Source organism: Sorex araneus, chromosome 11 (genome assembly GCF_027595985.1).
Source record: "Sorex araneus isolate mSorAra2 chromosome 11, mSorAra2.pri, whole genome shotgun sequence".
Lineage (NCBI taxonomy): Eukaryota > Metazoa > Chordata > Mammalia > Eulipotyphla > Soricidae > Sorex > Sorex araneus.
In genome coordinates, this window is record NC_073312.1 from 55,398,974 (window position 1) to 55,420,911 (window position 21,938).

Here is a 21,938-nt window from a genome sequence, read left to right on the forward strand (position 1 = left end):
AGCAGAGTCCGGGGGGAGAGGAATAAAGGAGAATCCGGAGATCAGGGAGGGTCAAGGGGAATCCAAGAGAAGGAAAGGAGATTCAGGGAAGGAGTGTCAGAGGAGAATAGAGGTGAAATTGGAATAAACTGCAATTGATACCAATCAGCCTGGCCTCCTTTCCTCCTTCATTTGCACATGGCATCAGCCGGCCCCACTGAGAAAGTGCCTGAGACCACCGAACACAGGCAGCAAGAGAGAGCCACGGGCTTATTTGTTTTATGGTTACACAGTAAAACTTCCAAATTGTGAAAGTCATGTTTTCAGCTTGTGATAGACATTATTAACCCTCTGCATCTCATTTGTGTCAACTCAGTATTGGTATGACAATATTATTGGAACAACCAGTTATCATATATACATATACATATATTACATATGTATATATTATTTGGTATTGTATGACAATCTGATGGAGATAAATTTTCATAAAGATAAAGAACATGAAAGACAAAACTCCCATCATAAGGATTTTTGCCTTTAACTTTTTAAATAAAAAGTAACAAAGTTGGTGTAATTAGGGTAATGAAATGATTATTTATTTACTTCAATGTATTAGATCCTATCAATAGATCTCGAAAGAGATCAACAAGTTCCAAGGATATTTTCAAACCCTGCACAAGGCTGCGTCATTCTGGGCACCCTGGATTGGGGTGGGTGAACCTAGTGCCTGTCAAAACAGAGCCCTAGCAGCCAAACGCCTCCACACTCCGCAATTGCCACCATGTTCCCAGCCATAGTCCAGTGCTCATGATGAGCCTCATCCAGAAATTAATCTGTTGAAAAACTCAGGTATGAGGGCTTTCTGACTAAAATATGCAGGCTTTCACGAAGTCGGCGATGGCCTAACTCCCCACTCCTCTCTGTAGTTCCAGAAGACCCAGCTTTAAACACATGGCCGAAAGTTGACATCCAGTTAACAATTTAACTTCAATTCTATCTTGCCATTTACATTTTTGGACTTCCTGGAGCAACATTCCAAACACTACCTCACTGATAAACTAGGAGTAGCACACTAGATAGGATGGGATGTACTGTAACTAATCTGGATTAATAAAACATAAGCACAGAGGGTGTAACTTTTAACAACATCAAGGTAATCTCTTACACAAAGGCTTAATGACTCCATGGTGAGACACAACACTCCACTAATTTTCTTCTAAAGAAATGATTTTTGATCATTCTCTTAGCAAATTATTTCTAACAAGCAACATAAAATGAATTATAGTTGTTTTGTTCTGGGGCAGGCTTAAGGGGTGGTTAGGAAAGTTGGAGATTATGGTGGTGGGAAGGTGCAGTGGTGGCAGGATTGGTGTTAGTATATTGAAAGTCTGTAACAAATCATCATGGAGAATTTTGTAAAAGTAAATAAATATTTAAAAATGCTAGACACTTAATATTTCAATATTGTTCTTATTACTTCACATCACTTTGGATATTCATTTTTTGTAAGGGATTGAGTCACACCTGACTGTACCCACAGGTCACTCCATGTTCTGTGCTTAGGAGCACTCCTGGTAGTGATTTGGGGACATCTAATTGTATGAAGTGTTGGGGATCAAACCAGGGTCGGCCACTTGCAGGCCAGTTCCTTTCCTTCTGTATTATCTCTCCAGTTCTGACTTCCATTCTATAGTTGTATAAAATACAGTTATAACTTAATGCTGTTGAGAATGAAATTATTTACTACAGAAGGTAATTGCAGATCTGCAGATAAGATGTTCTAAATTTACAAACTTAAGGAATTTCAATGAGCACATAATGGGCTAAAATAATTGTCCTTAATACCATGAGATATCTTGATTTAGTCAGTTTTCTTAAATACATGATTATCAAGGAATTACTCAGACCCACATAATATTCTTCATAATAATGGCAATCACATTATATCAGGGAATACTAGAACTATTATTTTCATTACGCAGAAACATTAAGTAATTTGTTTTCAAAAACACAATGATTTTTCTCTCTGACATAATTTCCAAAGTTCTTTTTACTAATGTCTTTGAAAAAAACTAGTCTAATATAGTTTGTAATGATGCAATGCACAAAGTCTCCCAAGTATGATTTGCATCAAGAATTACCATCAAGTGGTTAGTGCTGGTTTTGCAGTCATAATGACTTAGTCATTTGTGTGTGTGTGTTTGTGTGTATGTGTGAATTTAACTGTATTACAAAATATCTCTAAAATAAGCTTAGTCAAACTTTTCATGTAATCAACAAATAAATTAAATCATTTCTTTCTTCTCCCCTCCACCATGCTTCATAACACCTGAAATGCTTATTGCATTTTAACAACAAAAAAAAAATTAACACTACAATAGATTACTTATGTCAGGAATGACTAACATAATGAAATGTACAATTATTGTATAAACTACAAATACAAAAACTTTGTAGAAAATTTTCTTTATACACATTTTCTGTTGACATAACTACTAAACATTTTGTAAATATTGCTCCAAAATATGCAACATTAATATTTTGTGAAATAGTTAATAAGAAAATATAACCCTGTCCCCTAAAGAAATAAAATAAATATAATTCATCCTTTTAAATTATTTCCACTTTTCTTCATTATTTTAAAAAAATTATAAAGATAACAGTAGTTACATATTCAACTCCCACATAGGAACCAAATCACAAAGTAAAAGAAAATTTAAATTAGAAATGAGTATGAACAAGGGCTAAATATTAGTGATATTATATCTTCAGCCTTAATACTCTCCCATTTTTCTATGGGATGTAAGTGGAAATCTTTATGAGTTATCAGATTCTCTAGGATTGAATTCTGATTTACCTCTATAGATTCCTGATAAAATTGCTTCCTTCCATTTTTGAAATTCATTCTTCATCCTACTATTTGAGAGTCTATTTTTGTATGCTGGTGCTTTGCTTTGGAAACATCCTTTTTATCTTTCAGACTTCAGCTTTGAATTACTTCCTCCAGAAACTTTCTCTTTCACAAAACCATGGTCCTACTTTTTTATTTCTTAGATATTTTCATATTTGTGATTTCTGCTTACTTGGTGGATTTTTATTAGTTTCAATCTCTAAATTTGAATTCCTTACTTAACCTTAGATATGAAAACATAAAAATGGTTAATCCTTAATTTTTAACCCAGTCTCCATTTTTTGAATTGAATCACCATGAGATAGTTAAAAGCTTTCATAATTGAGTTTCAGTCATACAATGATGGAACACCCATCCCTCCACCAGTGTAGCTTTCTCACAACCAATGCCCCTACCTCTATGGCAGGCAGTTTCCTTCTTACTATTTCTATACTTTGGGGCATCATGGTTTGCAGTGTAGACACTGAGAGGCCATCATGTTTGGTCATCCATCTATTTTCAGCACACATCTCCCATCCCAAGTGATCTCTCAAACCAAGTGGACTTAGTGGTCCCTTCTCCATCCCAACTGCCTTCTTCTTGTGGCGGATTTTCAACTATAGCCCAATCCTCCTAGCTCTTGTCTCTACTGTCCTTGGGAGTTAGTCTCATACTATGTTATTTTATATTTCACAAATAAATACAGTCAGTCTGCCTGTCCCTCTCTTTCTGACTCATTTACTTAGCATGATACTCTTCATGTTCATCCACTTATAAGCAAATTCTGTAACTTCATTTTTTTTCTAACAGCTGCATAAGTTTTACTTTCGCCCTCCTCTTTCCTTATTCTTTTCTTTTCATACTAACTCATTTTCCAAAGAACAGAATTAAGGGGCTTCTTCTAAGGATTTGTTGAAGATTTTGTTACCATTGCTGTTTATCACTTGGGAATGTTTCTTGTCTTTGAAAACAGTTGCTTTTATAGTTTCAAATTCTATTCAGGTGGCTTTATTTTTGCACGTTTTTCCTGAGCTCTATTGTCCATACACTTTTTTCTGATCCATTGCTTGATCTTTAAATGAATGCAGTCAAATAATCCTAGCATCTCAAAGCTGTGGGAATTCAGTATCTACTTCAGGTTCTCCTCATGACAAGTTAGACTTGCAAAGGAATTTTTGTCCCATGCAGCCATCTGTTTCCAGCCTACTCCCAATTTCAGCAACACCTTAGTTTGGAAACCTGTAACTCTATGAGACATACACTGCCTACTAGGCTTGACACTGTTCTGATGGTATTATTTCTTTTCTATTAGTATCTTCATTCAGTTCTCAGAACTCCTAAAGCAGTGGCAACGTTACGAGTCTTTATAGTTCCATAGAGGGCATTATTTCATTATAAAACAAGGTCCAATTTAATTTGTCCTAATTTAATTTATTTGTCTTACTATTAAAATGCTTCTTTTCTATTTATTTTATATCTAACACCAGTTCCATCACTATTTTTCTACTACAAAAATTGTTGATTTCAAACCTCAGTTGTGGGTTTTGTTTGTTTATTTTTTTGTGCTAACTTCTTTCTGTTATATTTGGGCCCACCTGGTGGTTCTGAGGGCATACTCTGCCTCTGTGTGCAGGGAACATTGCTGGTGGGCTTAGGGACCATATGCAATGCTAGGTGTTGAAGCTGGGGTGGCCACATACGTGGAAAACTCCCTACTCACTGCACTCTGGTTACAGTGTACTCTGGTCCCTTAATACTTATTTTTTGGTTTTGGAGCCACAGCAGGGAGTGCTTAGATCTTACTCCTGACTCTGTGTTGCCAGGCATTAAACCTGGGTGGGTTGTGTGGGAAGTAAATGTTTTACTCCCTGTGCTATTTTCCCCAGTCCCACATGAGGTTTATTATCAATAAAATCATGAAATTACTAATCCTAGTTAAGAAACTCTTTGTATTGGCAGAAAAGAAAATAAAGTCCAAAACTTTATGTAGATATTTACATTTAACAGAATATAAACAAAGCTCCTTTACTGACATATATCGTATTTCCTAATTAGAGGATCAACAATTAATTCTGAAACAGTTAAATCAAATATTTATCTCAAGTATTACTAACAAGATAATAGTTCTTTAAGGTAATCTGCAAACTATAGATTATAAAAAGGAAAGACTGATGAGAGATTTCTTAAGACACTTAAGTCTGTTCTAGACATTAAATATATAAACTTCCTTATAAACCTTCCTTTTGTGCTCATTTACAATTTTGAATGTAAATATAATCTATTATCATTTTAAAGCTCAAGTCCCAAATGTTTCATGAGACTTGTTTTTTTATCTAATTATGTATTTGAGAACAAAAAGTTACAGTTTGTGTACATCATCTTACTTTTCACAAGATGACATGCAGTATGAAAACAGTTGTTAATCAATTCCCTACCAGTTTTCACATAAAGAGAAAAAAGGCACTGTATGTTTTCTACAACATGCCCCAGGGTCAGCATATATGGCTATTAAGCACAGAATTTTAAAAGCAGAATTTATGCTACATTGCTAGCAATAACCAAAATCAATAGAGCTTAATGAGACAAGTCAGTGTATGATGAGTAATAAAACAAGACCTAAACAATACTAAGTCAATGAAAAATTATATACAACAATAATATTGTCTGGAGATAAAAATACAATCTTCTAACATTTTGCCTTGTGTAGTTTAACTACTGTACACAGAACAAGCAGGTAGCAAATTAGAGTAAAAGATAGTCAAGGTTCTCCTTTTAATGTTGTATTCTCTGCAAACAGATTGTGACTGTATATCTGTCTAGAAGGTGCAGAATTTTGACATCACCATAATTATCTAGTAGTATGTGGTAACATCATACAATTTTAAGTAAACTTAATGTACTACTTAAAATAAAAGCTGATCATCATTTTTACTCGCTAAAAGAACAAAAGTGTCTTTGAATTACTGAGAAGATCATTGAAATAACCTGTGTAATCATTTTAAAGATAATTCTTTAGGTGCCTTGACTGAACTCTGAAAGACTAGTAAAGCTTGCAAAATCTCAACATAAAGATTATTAAAAAAAAGCCCTCATACTTATAGTTATTGTCACTTTGCAAGAAATCTTTCTGAAAAATCTATAGTGAGATCATGGATATGAAGTCAAATGCTATAAAGAAAGCACAAAAAATACTTATAACTGAAGGAAATATTAAAATGTGAAAGAATAGTCTAAACTGTCTAAGAAATCAATCAAGTGTGTTTACTACATAGTAATAAATAGAAATCAGTGAAAATGAAAGTGTCACATCTCTAATATTCAACAGTTTCTAGTTACTGTTTTAATTTAAACAAAAATATTATTTTCTAAATTTAAAAATGGAAAGTATGATAGGAACAGTGAATCTGTAGAAGTTCTCAGCTTCGCTTACTTCTTATTCTTGGGTATAAGCAAAAAAGTTTTGCTTATTTGTCCCAATTGTTCACAAGCTCACAAAGAATACTATTCTGTCAGGCATTTGTCCTTCCCACAAAGAGAATTCTTGTATCTTGAGGCTTTGCCTGCAGCTTCAGAAAGAATGAAATATGCAAATGAAAATTACACTTGCAGTTTTGTTTTGTGAAACAGGAGTGAAAAGTCTCTTGTGAGCAGAAGCAAAAGGTTAGCAATTTTTAATATCCTAAATTATCAGTCATTCACTATTTACATCTCTGGTGAACTACATAATGTCAATGCTGTCACAAAAGCAAGGCTGAAAATAAAAATTCTAACATCTTGAATTCAAAGAAAAGTATCCCTGGATGATTTTTTTCTCTCTCCCTCTCCCTCTAGAGCACTTTAATTGTGCACAATATGCATTTTATAATTCTTAATTTATATTCAGCAACAATCCTCTCTCGGCTTTAAGACCTTACCTAGCTTTTCCATCTGATACTTCAAAGGATTTTTTATTTTCTTGTTTTTTTATTTTCTAGTTTGAAATAGGTGGTTCTCACTCATCCAAAGAAACATGATGCTTTGAAAAATATGTGGACAACCTCTGAAAATAAAGACTACTATTGCTCCATATTAAAAATAGTTGGCATAAGAGAGTAAAGAAAGTATGTTAAATTTTACATATTCATCATCTATTTTAAATTTTGCAGCCCTCAAAAGGCCAAACAGAAGCTTTGGAGGCATTAAGAAAATTTCCAACAGTTTAACTAAACTTCTGAATATCTAGCTTTTATCTCTCCTGAGGCATACAGAAAAAAATTAATGTATTCATTTATTCAACAAATATTTCTTAACATATCACTAAGCAGCAGCACGGAAAATAAAAAGTAAAGAACCTTTTGGATTCCTCACCTCAAGACCCTCACCATCCAGTTTACAAGAGAGACTATGAAATAAATAAAGTGTTATCTTAGATACTTACAACCCCAAATATTAGACTTGGTATTGGAACACTTAAAGATATGAAATGAAATTCTTCCATCAAAAAAAAAAACCCTTTATGATATTAGCAGGATAGAAACCTGGATAAAACCAGTTAAATATCCTTGTTCCAATTTTTCAAAATAATATAATAAAATAAAATAAATTTCAATGTATTTAACGATGAAATATCATGTAACTTTAAAAATTTTCATGGAACTTAATGTTATTTCATATTGTTGTAGGGTAGCCAGATTATAGAGAAGTTAATTTAAAGGACAAAACTTGTATAAATGAGTTAAAAGTTAAGTGCTGAGTATTAATTATTCTAAAATATTGCTAATGTTTGAAGACCAAAACTGAATCTGATAAAATATATATATAGTGACTGAAATAAACATGCTTATCTTTTTTTAAGTGAGTGTTCCACATCTACCTTCCACCTATTTAAAAGACAGTGTTAGTTATTAAACTATTAAAGCTTTTAATGAGAATACAAAGCCAAGAACTTTTTCCTAAGAGATAATGAATTTAAGCCTGGTTTATTCCCACACAAAAGCTTCAGGTTTCCTGAACTCTTTTATTAACAATTTTGTAAATCATGGTGTCATCGAGTGGAGAAATAGTACAGCAGGTAGGGCCCAAGCCTTGCGTGTTCTATCTCAGCATCCCACCTGGTTCCCCATGCACCACCAGGAGTGATCCCTGAGTGCAGAGTGAAAAGATATAGGTAAGACTTGAGTATGACTGGGTTTGGCCCACAAACAAAAATGGACTAAACATCATAGTGCCAATTAAATATTAAAAAGAAAAAAAAACACAAAATAAAGTTTTAAAAAAAAGGGATACTTGGACTATAAAAACTGACTTCTTTAAAAAAAATACTGCAGATATTTTAGCATCATTATATAACAAAAACAAATATAAATTATTTCACCGTTAAATTGTTGAATTTCAATCCAGATTCCAAGGTAGTGCCAAAAGTGCCATTAAGTTTGACTTCTGTGACATATAGTAGTCCTTGGACTGGAGCGATAGCACAGTGGGTAGGGCGTTTGCCTTGCATGTGGCCAACCTGGGTTCGAAACCTCCATCCCTCTTGGAGAACCTGGCAAGCTACCAAGACTGTCCTACCTGCATAGCAGAGTCCGGCAAACTACCCATGGCATATTCGCTATGCCAAAAACAGTAACAAGTCTCACAATGCAGATGTTACTGGTGCCTGCTTGAGCAAATTGATGAACAACAGGATGACAGTGCTATAGTGCTACAGTGCAGGTTAGTCAGATGTCATTAATGCTATTATACCTAACACTATTTTCAATTTTACACTAATGAAACTTTCTTAGGCAACATTTTGCTTTATGCATTTTACAGCTATTGCATTTACTTATAATTATGCAGTATGGTGTGTTAACAACTTTTATATAGATTCTGGATCCCTTCAGTATCAGCACATCTGGAAGGCCAAACCAGTTAACACAATGATTAGTATCAAGCAGATACTTGAAAACCATGTTGAATAAATTTTATTATGCATTTCTAACTTGCATGTATTTTCTTTTTTCGATAATTTGTTTTATCAAAATTTAAGCAGCTTGGCACACCAACAGCCCTGGTCCAGAGACACAGCAACCAGTCCCAGATGGCACCACAGCACTGGAGATACCTCTGGGACCCATACTGAGCCAATTTCACCATGGCATCCAGGATGGAGCAGGTGCTGTCTCCCTGCCTACTCTAGATGGAATCCTGGCACCCAAGAACTCCCACAAGCAAGGCCCAAGTATGCGGGGACCAGGACTAAATCTCTGGGCTGCATGGTGGCAGAGGCGATGGGTGGTCCCTCCCTGGCTCTCTACCTGCTCCATGGTCTATCTGTCATGCCCACAGCTTCTGCCAGGTGCCATGTTGGCACATCAACAGCCATGGTCCAGAGACTCCCAGTTGAATCCCAAAATGTATTAGTACCCCACAGAGTTGTCTCTGGAACCCAACCATCTACAGTCTAGGATCCCAGAAGCTTGTGGCCACAAAACGGCTGTACAAACTCTCATGATATTCAAAATAAGCAATGGAAAATAAATTATCTAGCATCTGCCCCTGGCAGGCAGGCTTGAATGATGGTGGGAAAATTTGGGCGAAACATAATGCCCAAAAGTAGAGAGAGAGTATTGGGGACAGTATCTGCCATAGAGGCAGGGGAGAACTAGGATGGGGAGAGGGGACACTGATGACATTGGTGTTGGAAAATGTGCACCGGTGGAGGATGGATGATCAATCATTATATGGCTGAATCTCAAACATGAAAACTTTGCAACTATCTCACAGTGATTCAATATTTTTTTTAAAAAATTAAGCAAATAACAAATTTAATATATTAATAATTTTATTATTTTTTAACTTTTAAAAAATTATTTTGGGGCACTTAGCTCCTGATTTTGCACTCAGGAATCACTCCAATGGTCTCGAGGGGAGCATAGGTGATGCCGAGGATTGAAACTGGGTGAGTCTTTTGTATAGCAAGTGCCTTACCTTCTGTACTATCTCTCAGCTTTGCACTCAACATATTCACTCATGTGTTAAAAACTATGGAAATTTGCCTGTCACACTTTCAAAGATTCAATGAAGCAGTTTCAAATATGTTTATTGTATTATAGTTTAGGCAACATTATAAAAATAGTTAATATTTACAGTTTTGATGTGCACCATTACTGTATCTTCAACACCCCCAAACTGCCTGAGATCATCCACCACTCTTCTGATTTTACTTCATCTGCCTCTTCCTTTCCTCTATCTCCCTTTACAGTTTGGCAATCTCAGTTTTGTAATCCAAGGTTACAGGTTTTTCAAAATATTCAACACTCAATGTACTTGAGAAAGAGAGTTAGCTAAAAGGTCAGTTTTTATTTTTCCAAATATTATGACTTTTAAATAGCTTGTAACAATTACTAAAAGAAGTATTATGAGTTTCATTAACCTTGTATTAAGCAAATAACACTATAAAATAGTAATTATGTGAGCAATAGAAAAATGATATTGTAAATCTCTTATGAAACTCAGTTCATCTATTTTCTTATTAGCAGTGAGAACTGTTGAGTATGGCCCAAATCCATAAAAAGGTGTGAGGGGATACAAATCTCATCATTTTTATATTGAGACTAATAAATAAAACATAAAACATTTTTTAAAAAATTTAAAAAGCATGGATATACTCTTCTTTATAATATTTTAATGTTTTAAGATAACATTATACAAATATTTACCTCATTTCTACTATACTGATACTGTAATTGAAAATATGCTTTCCTGAGGGACTATTTGGTATTGCTCAAAAAATATTATGGCTAATAAAATAACCAATAAATATGTTCACAAATATATATTAAGATTTTAGCTTACCTAAATAAATATGAATGTATAAAATAAATATTATGTGTTATTCTAACTTAGAGTTTGTTAACAGAATAGAAATATTAATTAAGTAGAATGTATATAAGGCAAAATTATCCAGATTATCCACAGGACTGCGGTTTAAGATCAACAATCCTAAAAAATATAAATGATTTCGATACCAAATATCAGATGTTCTATTCATATTCATCTTTTTCCTGTGCTAGATGAAATCGGTAGACCATAAAATAATGCATTCTCTGAGCTCAGTAATCAGAGCTTGAAATAGAGTCTGTATCTGCAAATGCAACAGGCAAGATACACAAAACGTTTGACCTTAAGCAGAGTGAAACTCATGAACCTGCTGTACTGCCTTGGGAATTAGGTCAGTGGTGAATGTTCAAGGTTTTCTTTACTAGAAATCAGAGTATTAATCAATGCCTTCTACTTACAGGCGGGTCTGCGTCTTCAGCATAAACAGTTGTGATAGGTGTGCCCTTGACGGCATCTGGAGCAACCATCCCTTTATAGATCCGCTTACTAAATACTGGAGGATAATCATTCATATCCTGTAAAATGAAATTAAGAGTTTACTGCCTCAGTGGAAACCAGGTTAGGTACAGTTACTAGCCGAGTGCCATCTCTTTCTATCATACACCCCATTTGCCATTGTCAACTCTGCATCCTCTCAATTCCGTTATTCTCACTTCAGAAAGGCACACCAGAGGACACTGCAGATTCAATAATACAATATTAATGTATGCAATATCAGCTGAGATAACTTCACTCTATTGGTGATCAAATATTTCTCTATAAATATCACTGATACTCATGATGTAATTTTGAACTTTGAAAACAAAAGAACACATTTCTAATGCATTCAATAATATAGGTACAGATTACGAATTTCATGTGCTTCTATAAAAAATTAATTTAGTACTTTAACAGTTTTCTGCAGTTGAAAATTATTTTCATACTTAGTGTAATAATGTCAATTCTAACATCGCCATGTAAACCTTGAAATACAGGTCAAAGAAATAATGCAAGGTAGGGTGACCCCTTGGCATTCCATATGGGCCCTGAGTGCAGAGCCAAGAGTAATCATGAGCAGGTTGGATGTGGCCCAAAACAAACAAACTTGAAATATTCTCTGATGTCACTTTACACATTATTTTCACAAATGAGTAAATGACATTTTCTAAAGCACATCACAGTATGGTATTATAAGGTTACTTGTTCTTAGACTATGGAAACTATAAATTTAAGAATTTTTAAGTAATTATTTTCCATTTCTTATTTTCACAGTTTAACAATATAAGTGTTACTTAGTAGCAACATTGTTAGTTTGATCCTTATTTCTTAACCAAACATATAAAATTCAATTTTTGAGTCTGTACTATGTGCAGAGATCTGTGGTATTTTTTTTTTAAAAAAGGTGTTCTTTATTTCAAGTTACTTAACTTTGATTTGATAGCTAAAGATACCAATTTCACTGATCATTTAATGACTTTGCCTAAATCAATCTATTTGGTAGGATCAGGCTAATAAATCTGTTATCCTTACACCAAGATCATTATTTTCTCAATTGTTGTCCAGTTTGTGGAGAATTCATATCATTTGTCTAAAATATAAAGCTTTTAGCATTGCAATTTTATATAATTTACTTACTTTACATTAATTACATAATCACCTCTTGCATTTCTCTGGGCATTTTGGTCAACCACATTTAAATTCGAGGCTAAATTTGTTGCCACTCTCCAGATCATAATTCTATTATTTGATATTTATAACAGAAAAGAAAATTCTATCCATTCTTTTATATATGTATCAATACACTTCTTTTTCTTGATTATGTAAATTAGACACTAACTGGTTTATGATAACTTTACAAAAAGTTCAGCACTGTTCCCTATTTTAACTATATTGAGTTAAACATAATCATAATAGTTTGCTTTTGAGCTATGGATGTAAAAAAATTTATAGACTCCAATAAGAGCAAAGTTGACAATATAAAAATTACACATAATTTCCTCACAGCCTCTTCTTGGAAAAAGAAACTTTTGGTATAAATTAGTAGCTTCAGAATCTGAAAAAGTAAATGAACCTAGAAGTATTGGTTTTTATAGTGAGGGAAATGTTTCATATTGATCTAGTGGTTCCAGGCAGGGAAAAAAATATGAAACCTTCAGAGCACACTTTCTACGATTCTCTTCAAGAGTAACAATTTAATAGCTGAATCTTGTAACTAAAGGGAAGTACATCCTCTGGGATCCTAAAATTGTTACTTCTAAAGGTTAGGGAAAAAATATGTAATTTATATTGTACATGAGTTTCCAGAATAGCACAAATTTGGTATGATTCTAAAAACTTTCTTATCTCCCCACTCACCTGAATATTTAAATTTTAGGAGCATGTGTATAATTTGCCCATTGCTTACAGTGCTGAGTAGAGAGGGTTCTTTCATATTCAGGAAAATCATGCTTACTAGCTTTTTGAGGTATTTTGGTGCTTAATTATTTTTAAAAGTACTAATGTTAACTGAAGTTATTAATCTCACTATAACTAAAATATTAAGTGTATGTTTTTATAATTTGGCCTCATAGATTACACATGGGGCTGGAGTGATAGCAGAGTGGTAGGGCATTTGCCTTGCATGCGACCGACCTGGGTTCCATTCCTCTGTCCCTCTTGGAGAGCCTGGCAAGCTACTGAGAGTATCCCTCCCACATGGCAGAGTCTGGCAAGCTACTTATGGTGTATTCAATATGCCAAAAACAGTAACAACAAGGCTCACAATGGAGACGTTACTGGTGCCCGCTCGAGCAAACCAATGAGCAAGAAATGGAAGTGATGACAGTGATAAAGTGATACAGATTATCTACAAACAAAATTAAGTGATTTTATTTTTGAGGGTCACATACGCCAATGTTAGTTAAAGCTGACCCTTGGTTCTATACTCAGGGTGGGTGGGCACTTGAGACCATTGTAGTGCCAGGGAGTGAACCCAGACCAAGACATTTTTAAAAATATTTATCCCCTTCCTCTAGTTTGGCTATCACTGATAGGATGAAAAACAAATCAATATAATCATTCTGACAGCATTTCTTTTTTGGCATTTTGTGCACATTTTTATTTATATTTTTTTAATTGTGGCTAAGATTTATGTAAAACATTATTCATTGCAGCGCAGCACTTAGCACAACAGCTAAAATATGAAATCCACCTAGGTGTCCAACAACAGAAGAATAGAATATGAAGATGTGATACATATACATGTACATATATGTATGTGTGTATATATATACATATATATATACATATACTCAATGGGATACTAAGCACTTCCAGTGGATGATGAGACCATGCAATTTATTGCAACCTGCTTAGAACTGAAGATATCATGTAAAGAGATGTAAGCTAGAAAAGAGACAAACATAAGACGATCTCATTTGTCTATGGTGTATAGAATAACTGGATGAAGAAATATGAAGTAGTAAGTAAAGAAAGAAGGGTAAAGGTGGGAGTATGGGGAAGGGGGGGGAGGGTTGGGCTTAGTGCAGGAAGAAGTATGGGGATTTTGGTGGAGGCAAGTTGACTGTAGTGATGGGATTGGTATTGGAATATTGTATGCTTAAGATTGTATACTCATCTATTAATAACTTTGTTATTAAACAGCTGTTTAATTAGATTTTAAAAATAAATTAATTAGAAAAGTGCAGGCAACAAGCAGTTCTTATACCATGCTTTATTTCATTTAAGAAAATTTTATGAAAATCAATGGAAATAACCAATGGTTCATATATTTATATCCTATAAGTATCTAAGTAAAATGTAAATAAGTCTACTTCTATGCAGACTTACTAAACACAAATTAAATATAAGCCCCATTCTCCAAAGACAAGCCAGTTCCTAATAGCCAGTCAGCCACTAGAGGGTAGTATTGAAAAAAGAAATACATCCTATTTTATCCTCTTGTTAAAGATCCACAGTAGTATGTTTTCTTAATTTAGAAAAAAAAAATACTATGGGACTGACCTCAAGTAGGGCAGGCACTTGCCTTGGAAATGGCAGAACTGGGTTTGAGCCCAGGAACACATTTGGTCCCTTAAGTCTTGCCAGGAGTATAGATCCAGGAGTAAACCCTGAGCCCTGACAAATGTGACCCCACCAAATAAAATGAAACAAAAGTTTATGAGTAAATGTGTTTCCACATATCAAGTGAATAAAACCACAGCTGAATATAATTTATAGCTAAGAGGAAAAACTATGTGAGTTTCCGGGTCAGAGAGATAGTAGACTGTGCAAAGGGTAAGACAACGACTTGCTTGAGGTAGATAGTGCAAAGGCAACTTAAGGCAATGACTTGCTTGAGGATCTGAAGAACCTAGAGCAGCACTTGGTAGCCTGAGTAATACCCAAAACTAAATGGCATTCTCAGGTCCTCACTTTGAACTGCTATTCTGCTTTGTCAAGAGTCAGTAGGAGTCCCCCACTCGCTCAACAGTTCTCCTGAGCACTGTTTCAGACATAACTTTGCATTCCCAAAATGCATTTAATGAGTTTTCTGGATGAAAAATCTAAAGCAATTAGAGAAAAAAGTTCTATTTTGATAATCAACAAAGTATACTTAAATAATCTAAATAAATATACCAGGGAAATATGGATTTGCTAGTGAGATTTCAAAGTAATGACAAGTTTTTATTAGAAACTAAAAAGAATGAGAAATTAAAACAGTTTTCTATCTGGAGGGAGAAATGAGCAAAGTATGTCTTTTTCTGGTAACTGGATACCAGTGAAACTGTGGTGGGCGTATTGGTGACCGTCACATACAGAGAAACCAAAACTCTTAAATTCTATATTATTGTGAATCAATAGAAGGCAAGGAAATGTTACAATTAAAAATAGGTTTTTAAGGATACAAAAGATGTATAGATAAATATGAAGAGTATAAGACAGCCCAAAATTAATATAGCCACTAATTCAGCAATGACAAAAACAAGAATAAATCTAGTTTCCTTACTTTTGGGATGGTAACAGAAGGAACAGAATTCATAGATTGCTGGAACTTTTCCTGTGCCATGACATTTTGCAAAAAGCTATGGGGGAATATGTGAATATTCTGATCTCAAGTTAAGGAGATTCCTTCTAGCAGTCTTACCCAATTCTATCAGGTTATGTTAAACATAATATGTTTTTTCCACATTGTGTATTATAAGTCAGCATGTACAAAAAACTAAGGCACACCTGATGGGCTTGTGCACTCATGGGCTCTCCGGACAGCCCATGTTCGGTGGGTGCTCTGGAACCACTGTGTGTGGCTGTTGGTCAAGGGCAGGCGACAGAAGGAAGAAGGCCAAACTGGTTGCTCGATCAGTTTATTTCATTCTCTCTCTCTGCTTCTCTTCCAGGTCTGGATCTCTCTCTGGATCTCTGGATCTGGCCCCCCAACCAACTCTTACAGCCTAGTTAAATCCCCCCAGCATGAGGGTGTTGGGGCGTACAAATAGGTGTGGTCACAATCAATAGGGGTAAGGTTCCTTTTCCTCAGGGAATGCTTCTCCTAGGAATGATTCTCATTCAGCAGGAGAATCCACCCAAGGGCGGAGTCCCATGAGTGTGTTCCTCCTGTCCTCGTCCAGCAAACATGTAAGCATTCATAATATTAATTATTTTGTATGGACACAATAAGAAATGCATTAAAGCTTATAGAAACACTCTCCTGGGGCCATCTCGATCTCAGACTACAGTGCTCAGGCCAGATTAGTTTTTTCTATTCCTAGTAGGGTTCTCGTCTCATCGTTATTTTGGATCATGACAACATTTGTCCATGATCAAGCTCTTAACTTATAGTTAAGAATTAGGCACTTTGGCCAGGCCCATCTCGATGTCAGGGTAGTACATAACTCACCGCTTGCCCTGGATCCGTCCTGTCCCTCATCGGTACCCTGCTTTTGGGGGGCTAGGAACTGAGGGCAACTGAGGCTTAAGTGGAGAAAGCAGATGAATAATATTCTAAGCCAATTAAGTCCCAAGTTACAAAAGCATAATATTGTCTTCTTGTGTCTATACCAAAAGGACATTGCTTTAAAGTAAATTATTCAAAAGGCATAAGGAGAGGAGAGAGGCAATATTAACTTATAAGTTCAGTGTCCTAGGAAGGTCTGACCTTATAAATTAGCAGAGTCAGATTAGGGGAAAAGCCGATTAACTGTTTTGAGGAAGAGAGCATAGAGAAGTGATTACAGCTAAACAAAGGGATGGGAGTGATTCGGGAACACCTTGATGGGTGTGACTGGGGTAAGCCTAAACTCTGGAAAAAACTGGGACAAACTCCTTGTGGCAAGGGGGGAGATGACAAAGTAATGTCATCCTACAAGTATGTAAGGTTTTCTTCTGAATTTTATTGATTTAGTTATTTAGAGTTTTGTGCTTATTTTCTAGTTGATTACATACCATCCAATTATTTCACATTCAGCTCTTCTAGATGCTTAATACATGTACACTAAAAAAAATGCCTTGGCCTATCAATATTCTGTCTACAAAGATTTTTTAAAAAAGTGTATGAATTATATATGCCAAAAGCACTAACAAGTCTCACAATGGAGACGTTACTGGTGCCCACTCCAGCAAATTGATGAACAACGGAATGACAGTGCTACAGGGCTACAGTGCTATCTTAATTGGTCCTGTTCTGAATCCCTCTTGATATCTGACACTAAGCTCTTTGTACACATAAGTGATAAAACTGTTTCCTTTCTACTAAATTTTTCTGCCAAATATTATGCTGATTTTCCTATTTTCTCTACCATTAAGTAAGTGTGGAAAACTAGGTATTAATCACATGTTTTTTCTTTTTTTCTCCTTACAAAAGTAATTTCTTTTGTTTCCGCTCATTTTCAAAGAGAGATATTCAAGATGCTTTCCCTGTGGTGACTGTTTTGGGTAGAAATATTTCTTAGCAAATACCATGCAATTATGTTATCAGCAAAACAGCTTGTCAGTACTTCAAGTAAACAGACAGCAGAAAATTAACAAGCATGGAATGCTCTATACTTCTGCAAAAAAGTAAGAACTGTATTTCCTTCTTTCTCCAAGAAAATCAAGAGTAATATTTTCATATTCAAGGGTTGCAATAACATAGAGTAGACTTACAAAGTTCTCTCTATGACAACCATATGATGTGGGGTCAAAAGCAAAGAAATCAAGTGCATTTTGAAAAGTGGTTCATAAATTTTATTATAAAAATGTATTATTATTCCTTTTAAAGGTATGGTATCATAGATATATATAACTAAATTTTAATTGATTTTTATTTACATGTATAATAAGCTAGAAAAAACTGGTTTTAGATCAGAGAAAACTTGACATTTGAATTGGTTTGCATCTTCTAAGATAATACAACATAACCAAGTTCCATTGGTATTCTCCTGCTTATAATAGAGTCAACCCATCAATGAGTAACTCCTCTTAGACTATTGTTAAAGCTTTGAGCAAGATAACAGGGTGGTCAGGGCACATTTTCAGAAACTTCTTTATTTTCAGAAGAAGAATGAGGTTTTTTTATTACACATCTTGCTTTTAGTTAGGTGCCCACTTGAGAAAATTGGTGAACAACGGGATGACAGTACTATAGTGTGTTTTTAGATGGTACTTTTGGATCAAATTTGATTCCAGTGATTTCCATAAAATTATAAGAAAATAAATCTAAATGAATTTCAGAGTAACAAAGATAGACTTGATGAGGGTTTGTAAATCACTGTTATCAATAACACCCATTCTACGAGAGAACACTATGCCAGAAGAACATCTGCTCTTGGAGCTAGGGAAAATAGGGATGTTTGTTATTTACAGTTACTTTCTTTTGTATTGAAGAAAACAGCCAATACATGGAAAAGTATTCTGTTTTTTTAATTATAGTGTTCAATTCTATCAAATAAAATCATGTAGGAAAGTAAGAGTAGTCCAGTGTATGGTGTATAGTGGCCAACCTTTTAATTTCTGTCAGAAGCCATTTTGTTATAGTTAGTTCTTCTAAGTTACAATCTCTTTGATTTATTTATCATGCCCTCTTCATCATCACCAGTATGTTCCTAGATGGTTTTGTTTGTGGGGTTTGTCTAGTTTAGTAACACCCTAGAAGTGCTCAGTGCTTAGTCCTAGGTCTATGCTTGCATTGACCATAGGACAATATATCATGTGAGGAATTTAACTAGGACCAGCTTTGTGCAATGTCAGTATCTTATTCCCTATACTTTGTGTGATCCTCTATATGTTTTTGCCAATATAATTATTAGTTTATAGAGGTCACATCACAATACTGTATCAAAATAATGTTTAAGAATATGAACTGAAGAACCTCAACTCCTTGATGACTTATTCTATCCCCTGCTCCTTTAGAAAGGGTATCAGAGAAATAAGAAATACAGTTTCAGGAAAGATATACAGCAAAGCAGATCACCCAAGAAAAAATTGTGATTGTTCAAACTGCTATTCACAAATGTGATTTAATGGTAAGTCAATTTCTGAGTGCATCAAATAGATGCTGCTCATTTTGAAATAAACCAATTTCTTAAGATAGAAACATCAAGGCATTGAAATAATGACAAAGTTATATGGACATCAAAGAAGCAAGCAATTTAGACTTTAACAAACTTCTTCAGAGAGTTGTAGCCTATCTGATAATGACGTTTGTAGAGATTACAGTAAACCCATAGGAGAAAAACAAATCATATGTGTACTTGCAGATAACTGTAGTTCAAATTCAAATAAGATTCACTGAATAATCCTTAACACTCTTAAGTGTTTTCAGTAACAAATGATTTATTATCAATAATTACATATAAAAATAATTATTTTAGTTGTTTTTCAATGAATTGGAAACTGGTGAAAAGTGATATTTTTTTTAATCTCTCAAGAAATTCTCAGGGATCCAGGGGCCACTTCCAGTAATAGCTGACTGATTGCTCATTATTATTATTTTCTTTTCTGAATGCTGGGGCTGGAGGATGCTGTGATATTTAGCTTCAACAGTGCTGGAAACCACTAAATCCATACTGTCTGTGCTCAGCAGCAGATGAAAGCTCGATTCTACACAAGTGAAAAATGGACCCCAATGCTCTCTTTCAAGTCCAACAGACAATTTCTTACTGGATATGCTCTGTGATGGCCAACTAAAACTATAATTGTAATAATATTTCTGATTGATAATGCAATATATGATTTTCTGTATATTTGTGCTAATCATGTAAACCTTTCAACTAAAATAGCTTTTATGAATTAGAGTCACCACTGGGACTTTTTTTTTCTTATTCTAGATGGAAAATTACTGTTCCATTCTAAATTCTATAAATAGCCAACAAGAACATGTGGGAGGGGGCCAGAGCCATAGCACAGTGGGTAGGGCGTTTGCTTTGCATGTGATCGACCAGGGTTCAATCCCCAGCATCCCATATGGTCCCCCAAGCACCACCAGGAGTCATTCCTGAATGCAGAGCCAGGAGTAACCCCTGAGCATCTTTGGGTATGACCTAAAAAGCAAAAAAAACAAAAAAAAAAAAACAAAAAAAAAACTTGATGGGATATGCGTTCTGTGCTGGAATAATCAAGGGGAATCAGTATATTGCCATTGGGAGGGTATTTTCTGTTTATTCACTTAAGCAAGGTATATTTACAGTGGGCTTACATTTTTAACTACTACTTAGTTTTCTAAGTGGTCCCTATCTTCACTCCCCATTAACAAGGCAGTAGGACAAATAACTTTGGGAACTTCTATGTTAAACCATTCTCCTTAACCAGGGTATAGCCTGTATTCTAGAAACTGGGAAAAAAAATAAAAAAGAACTCATGGGAATAAACAGAACTTGAAGAGGAAATCACAGAAAACTATAAATTAGCACAGATACATAATATTTTCTGCTGGATCTCTAGTATCAGGAAACCTGACAGATATGGTAAGTCAAATATCTTGGTCTCTATAAGTTATATTTTCTGGAAAATATGGTTACTACAAAAGTACACATAGTTTCCTATATAATAAGTATATAATAGTTGTCAAAGATTAAATTCCAAGTTTACCACATGAATCTATAACTGATGACTTATTTAAAGTTTATATCATATTTTATATGATTTCACAGATTTCCTTCCTCAATATGGAAATTAATTTTTCATTTTATTTTTGTTTTTTGGGCCACATCTGGGTATGTTTACTTCTACCTCAGGACTCAGGGATAAGTCCTGGTGGGTGTTGGGAGACGATATGTGAAGCTGGGGATTGAATGTGGGTCAGCCATATGCAAGGCAAGTACCTTACCTTGTGTACTGTTGCTCCAGTCCATAATATGGAAAACTGTTCTCAAAGGTAACTGGGTAAAATCTCTACCATAATCATTATAAAATGTTATTAAAGCTATATCTGTACATATAGTATGAATTGAAAGATCTATATTAAACTAAACAAATTAAATTGCAATCTGATTTACTTATTGTTGTTCATAAACACACTGATATTTCCTGTAAAATTCTTTAGAAATGGATTGTTATATTATTCATTTTCTATAATCTTCACACTGCATCATTTGCCTTTTACTTGTTTATTCCTACACTTCTCCCTAGATTTCTTTCAGAATTGTGACTTCCAAATTTAATCAAATTATGCTAAAATCTTAGAATTCTTAATCTTCCAGGATCAGGTAAAAAGTTTTATTGGAGATTTAGAATTAGGATATTTTCCATGGAGTTGTTAAATATGTACTGAATTGTATGCTAAATAAAGTACAATTAAGGACATCACAAAGCTAATGGGGACTCAGGCAACCATGATACTTATAGTTAGAGGCTCTCCACCGAGATGTGATCCCGGGGGCTGCATGGGTGCAGCCTCACCGCAGCTGCACAAGCATGATTCCAGAGGCCAGCTAAACTACTTTTGGTACCAGCAGCTCCTTACACAATGTCTCCAGACTGAGAACTAAGCCTCGGCCCCATGCCTGCCCAGGAGGGGAAAGGTTTTTTGCCTTTTCCTTGCCGGCGGGTATTGGGGGGTGGGGGGAGGGCGTGATGACCCCTATATTATGAGGACCACAGATGACAGTTACAAGCTTGCAATGATCCAATTTCTGGAAGTAATTTCCCTGGACTTAGTTGCTAAAATACAGAAACCCAAAACTGCATGGCCGCTAATGCGGCCTCATTTCTCTTCATAGCAGGTCTGACTCCAGTGAGCAACTCCTAACAATAACGTTGAGTTTTTTGTTGA

The 21,938-nt window shown here is 34.8% G+C and overlaps 1 protein-coding gene across 1 annotated transcript in view; it reads right to left on the reverse strand.

Annotated features, from left to right (window-relative positions):
- Positions 1–21,938, reverse strand: part of PCDH15 (protocadherin related 15) — a 1,456,321-nt gene that overhangs the window by 143,531 nt on the left and 1,290,852 nt on the right. The window contains exon 23 of the mRNA XM_055118856.1: positions 11,134–11,250. Within this exon, the coding sequence (XP_054974831.1) occupies positions 11,134–11,250 (117 nt within the window). The remainder of the gene's footprint in view (positions 1–11,133; positions 11,251–21,938) is intronic.